The sequence below is a fragment of the Salmo salar genome, chromosome 12 (assembly GCF_965601325.2).
Source record: "Salmo salar chromosome 12, fSalSal1, whole genome shotgun sequence".
NCBI classification, from domain to species: domain Eukaryota; kingdom Metazoa; phylum Chordata; class Actinopteri; order Salmoniformes; family Salmonidae; genus Salmo; species Salmo salar.
This window is the reverse complement of record NC_138302.1, coordinates 33,278,222-33,283,871: the sequence shown is the minus strand read 5'-3', so window position 1 is coordinate 33,283,871 and position 5,650 is coordinate 33,278,222. Positions and strand designations below refer to the sequence as shown.

Genomic DNA, 5,650 nt, shown 5'->3' with positions numbered 1-5,650 from the left:
GCTGTGTACATCTTGGATAATGTGCAGGTCCTCCCGGTGGTTCAAAGTACTCCTGAGAAGAACCTGAACCATCCCTCTCAGGAGATGAATACTCCATCCAGCGATGATGTCTTACAGACCTATACGGAGGGTTAAGCCAAACCCCTGGACGACAAACTTATCAATAGCCCACCTGACAATGAACCAACCCTATATGACAACATACAGGCCTTCCCTAGGGGGAATGAAAAACCACTCGAACTCGAAGATGTGAAGGACTCTAGAGGGTGATACTACTCCCCTCCGTGACCTGCAGGTGTCCTCACAGATCAACGGCACACCCCTCGTCGACGAGCAGCAGTGTCAGTGGGTGCGGAGCCTGCGTGGACAAGCTACAGCCCTGTCAGATGAGTGAAAGAGACAGAAGTACTGTACTCAGTACTGCTGGGAAAACGCCTTGAGGCAGATCCAGGAGGACATGCGGAGGGAAGGTGCAAGCAGTCTACTGTCAGCCCAGCCACCCTCCCCTCGCCTTCACATGCCCTTGCACACACCTGGGGATAATAAGGAGAAGAGAGAGAAGAGGAAGAAGGAGAAAAAGCCAGTAAGCTACTTTCCTATGGACAACACACAGACATCCAACCATGTCCCCACAGATGTTGAGGAGCCCATTTCACAGGGTAAGGTTTGGGGTGAGGTACAGACCTCCACCCATGTCGATGGCCAGGACAACACAACCAAAGCTAACGATACAATGGAGGATGAAGATCCCATTTCAACAAGGGACAAGGTTTGGCGTGAGATGCGACCCTTCCATTACTCCTGCCAGACCATCACAATTCCACCCATGGCCGATGAGGTGGAGCCTATGTCCCAGGCTATTGCTCCCTCCATTGCCATTAGGCAGTCCCTAAAAGTTGACGCCCCACCTCCCAATGACGCCAGCTCATTTGCCCCAAAGACTGAGGGGTGGTTCGGCCGACTCTTTCATTGGAGGAATGGGGACTCTGCTGGCTCTCCTAAAGGAGTCGACATGTATGTACTCTATGAGAGCAGGTGATTGTTTTAGTCAACATGTGGTTTCAACTCCAATACTGTCAGCCACCATGTTACACAGCTTTATACCTGGTAATGAACATCTCAAACAACACATTATCAGTCAGTATCTTCATTTCTTGACCTTGTATTTGTTATGAAGAAGATAACGGTTTGCTTTTCTTCTCATGTAGTAATTGACTTTTCTTTTTCAATCGTCTAACCCCAAAAACAGAAGGAGGTCTCGAGGCATGATCATGAACAGCATCTTAAAAGGCATCGTTGAAACGTTCAAGGCATATTATGAAACAGCATCTTCAAAAATGAATAAACACAAGATGTATTCAGGATAATCGTACTCTGATATTTTTTCAAAATAGCTGCACAGTGATACAGAAGAAGGGGAACCGAAATGTGGTCTCAAACCACAAGTCAGTGCACATACACACCCACATTCTTTTACAAACATATCTGCGTCCCAAATGATACCCTCTACCCTTTATAGTACACTACTTCTGACCAGAGCCTTGGTCAAAAGTAGTGCACTATATTGGGAATAGGCCATTTGAGATGCATAAACATTCAGATATATGACACAGGGAGGTGATGATAAAAGTGGTCTGTGATTTTCTACTCCAGATCATGATTCAGCTTACTCATGAGTCCACTTTGAAAATTAAAACACAAAGGTTTTCTGCGACCTGTTTTATGACCTCTATGCATTATGTTATATTATAAACTGGGTGGTTCGAGCCCTGAATGCTGATTGGCTGAAAGCCGTGGTATATTGGTGTATATATCCTCTTAAGGATCGGACCCTTTTTTTCAATTTTCGCCTAAAATGACATACCCAAATCTAACTGTCTGTAGCTCAGGACCTGAAGCAAGAAAGCTGTGGTATTTTGGTATATATACCCCCTCGTGCCTTATTGCTTAAATAGATACCAGACAGACAGAAGATGCTTCTGAGAGGAAAAGAAGACGCCATGCCATACCATACCTAGTGGATATATTCTCCTGAGACCCAGCAATTCATTTTGTCCAAAAACATTCGTTTTTGGTTTGTGTCTCTAAGGCCATATATGCCACTGTGTTAGGGCCTGTTGAACCCATGAGAAGACATTCAAGGCCTTTTAATGATATCACAATTCAATCAAAGGTTATTTGTGTTCATACCCCTTTTTCATCATGAGAAATCATAGAGTTCTTATTGAACTCAAAAGCTACAAAAAAATATAATTTCTAAACTGTTCATTGACTATGCAAATGGTAGAGGAAGTGTGTGGGTTTATGGGTGGCTGGTTTTCGAAGGGGGAGTGGGGCTGGCTGACGGTTTAAGTACAGTAAGCTACTCTTTATAGGAGGCATTGGGAGTGTCAGAGCTGCACTGAAGTGAAGACAGAAGTGTGTGAAGACATCTCTTTCTCTGATACCACCTCTGGTTCCAACAGAAGAGATCACCATGTTCCTTTTTACTGCTTCTATTACAGCCCTGCTGCTCACTCTGTCTGGTAAGGCTGATTTAACTGACTAACTACAGTAAAGTGAAATCCCTGACTATAGATTATATTGTAAATATGGAGATTATTACTTCCAGAAGTATTAATACCAGATCCATTGATATACTCTGCAATCACTAGGAGGCACAATGGGCTTGTATTGTAGGATCATGATGTATTTTATCCACAACAAAATGTTTCTACATTTCTGCAGGTATGGAAGCTCTGGTACTGACCCAGGAAAAGTCCCTCTCTGTGAACCTGGGAGATAATGTGAAAGTCTCCTGTGTTGTTGGCACTCAGACCTGGATTTCATGGTACCAACAGAAGGCCGGAGGTGGCCCACGTTTTTTGCTTGCTGACGCCAATAGAGCAACTGGGCTTCCAGGCAGGTTCAAATATTCTGAATCTGGCTCTACTGAGTATCTGCACATTAACGGAATCACGGCAGAGGATGAGGCAGTGTATATCTGTGCTTGCGTTGGTAATAAATGTGGCGACGTACCACAACGATACAGTTCAATAGACTGCTCGTACAAAAACCCAACAGGGCTTCGGATTGGAAAATAATTACATATGAACAGGTCACTGAATGCCATGGTGTCTAAAAGGGGATTGCATTGGAGAACACTTCACTATATAATTAAGTCCTTTGCTGAATTTTTCATGGATTTTTACATCTTGATGAATGGAGGCTTGACAATGAAGAGCATGAAGAACGGTCTTCAACACAGGTTTTTGTATGAAGATGTATCACTGTGGGCTTTAGTGCCACGTTTGGACAAGGAACTGCAGTCATCATTGGTGAGTAAAATCCGTTGTAAAATATAATTATGTGATGTGCTTTCTTTAATCAACAAATCTGTATTTGTACCTTTCTTAGGTTGTACTGTATGTAATGGTTAGAATATATTTTCAAATCTTCAGTATGTGTTGATTCATATATAAAACCCAAATATACATTGTCAATAATAATGAACACTAATTGTTGAGGTAATATATTCATTAAAATCACACTGTACATTCATTTATTTAATTTATGGTAGCGGGGACTACAGAGGATCATTTGCCAGCTGGTTAACGGAGATGCTCTTGATCAATGTGAATAGTCCCTTTCAAGTCAAGTACACCAATCTTACAAGAAAGAGGAAAACGTGTATTTTTTTGGTTTCAGGATTATAAGTGATATTCTGGAAAATATAAAGAGACTACTGAGGCAGTTCAAAGTTTAACACTAGGATATTACATCTATGTTCAAAGATAAATAATGAACTGTTTTAATTTTGACTGAATTTGAAACAATTACAGTGTACTTTAGGTTAAATTCCATTCTTATTGTTTTCAATGAGAGAATCTTGATCCATCTCACTGTTGCAGTCTATCTTTTGTGTCCTCCCCTGTCAGCCCGCCCTCCATCACCCCCTTCTCTGGTCCTGATGGCCCCAGCCCTTCCCTCTGGGGACAAGACCACCCTGGTGTGCCTGGTGCAGGGCTTCCACCCTGACGGTGCCTCCCTGTCCTGGTCTGATGACAGTGGCTCTCTGACGGGTGCTGAGGACCAGAAGGGCGAGTCTCAGCGCCAGCCTGACGGCACGTACGCCCTGAGCAGCCTCCTTAGTCTGCCCTCCACAAGCTGGAGCTCTGGACAGACCTTCACTTGTCACCTGAGCCACTCAGCACTGACCAACCCACTGAGCAGGAGTGTTAACAACAGGCAATGTTCGGTGTAAGGTGAAGTTAGTCCATAGACGTTGAACTTGGGTTAGTTTTGCATTTCCCCCACTAATGGTTAAGATTAGGATTGAGGGAGGAGAAGCTGATCCTAGAACTGTACCTAGGGCAAATTTCCCCCGTGAGCGGCAGTTTGTGCGCTTCACATATTTTAATAGATTGGCAACTTGCTTTAGAAGTTATTGAAGTTTAGTTTTTTCATTGTCTCTTTTTTGAATAGGGACCTCTGATGATGAATGCTGTATTGCTTGTGAAGTAATCTGAGGAATTTCTGCATATTGATGTGATGAGTTGAATAAAGCCTTTCATGATATGTTGCCTCTATTTGACATTTCAATAATGAAAGCCATTTTGCAAAGGCTTTAAAGTAGACATTTGCCATACATTTCTTCAGGGTTGGTGTTAACCCATGAATTTATTGGGACCATATTTAGCGTGTATCCAGTTGTGAGGGTATCTTTATGAATGTTTTACACAAGTTTACTATTCCGTTAGTCAGCATCTCTCCAACATTTTGGGGTGTGCGTCAACGAATGCTTTATACTGCATGAGTGGCAATTCATTTTGGGGGTACATTCAGTCCGCATCGCGGAAGTCCAACTTTACAGCGTGATTGAAATTTAAATGCAATGTTAAAACACTGCATTCACGGTAAACGCTTCATATATCGGTTCAATCGGAAATTACATTTCTATCGCCGACTCTTGTAACGCTTCAGTTTTACAGCTTGAACAGAGCCCCGAGAGCACGGTTCCTCAATGCATAACAGATACATGTGATCATATACAAATGTAAGCAAGGTTTTAAATTATGTTTTAGTCATATATTATATAGTCATACATATATTATATGGTTGCAGTCTACAAATTATTTGTAATTATGTTCCGGTACCCTGACCATCTGCTAAAGAAAAAAATTCGGCATGCGGTTGAATCTAGTTGATGATCCCTGCCTTGGCGTTTTCACACAGCCTAGTTTTGAGCTTTATTTCGAATCAGATATCGACGGTTACAAACGAACTAAATATTTCATCAAATGCTCGCTTTCAAACAACCACAATATTGTGCAACTCTGGTTCTTTTCCTGTGTTTAGTCCGGACTGCGCCCCCGGGTGCGGATAGAGAATGTTCACACCAGTCCAAACGAACCGAAGTAAGGGTGTAAACGCACCAGAGTTCGGAAGTAGTTGATCCAAAAGTGTTGGAGAGACTACAGAAAGACAGGGAGGGTGTTGATCCATCTGGTTTGTTTAATAGATGTCTGGATACTGTGTATCAGGATTTTGTTGCCATTTACACAGATGGTTCAAAAGACCCAATGACAGGATGTACTGGGTCAGCATTTGTAGTGCAGGAATGTGTGTGGGGGGGAGGGGGCATTCAGGAAACGTATTACAGGAAGGTGGG

The 5,650-nt window shown here is 42.7% G+C and overlaps 1 protein-coding gene across 1 annotated transcript; it reads left to right on the top strand.

Annotated features, from left to right (window-relative positions):
* Positions 1-2,388: 2,388 nt before the first annotated feature.
* Positions 2,389-4,550, top strand: LOC106564927 (immunoglobulin lambda-1 light chain). Its single transcript, XM_045692112.2, has 3 exons — positions 2,389-2,525; positions 2,728-3,074; positions 3,794-4,550. The coding sequence occupies exons 1-3, from the start codon at positions 2,477-2,479 to the stop codon at positions 4,241-4,243; spliced, it is 846 nt and encodes a 281-aa protein (XP_045548068.1). The 5' UTR covers positions 2,389-2,476; the 3' UTR covers positions 4,244-4,550.
* The last annotated feature ends 1,100 nt before the right edge of the window (positions 4,551-5,650 follow it).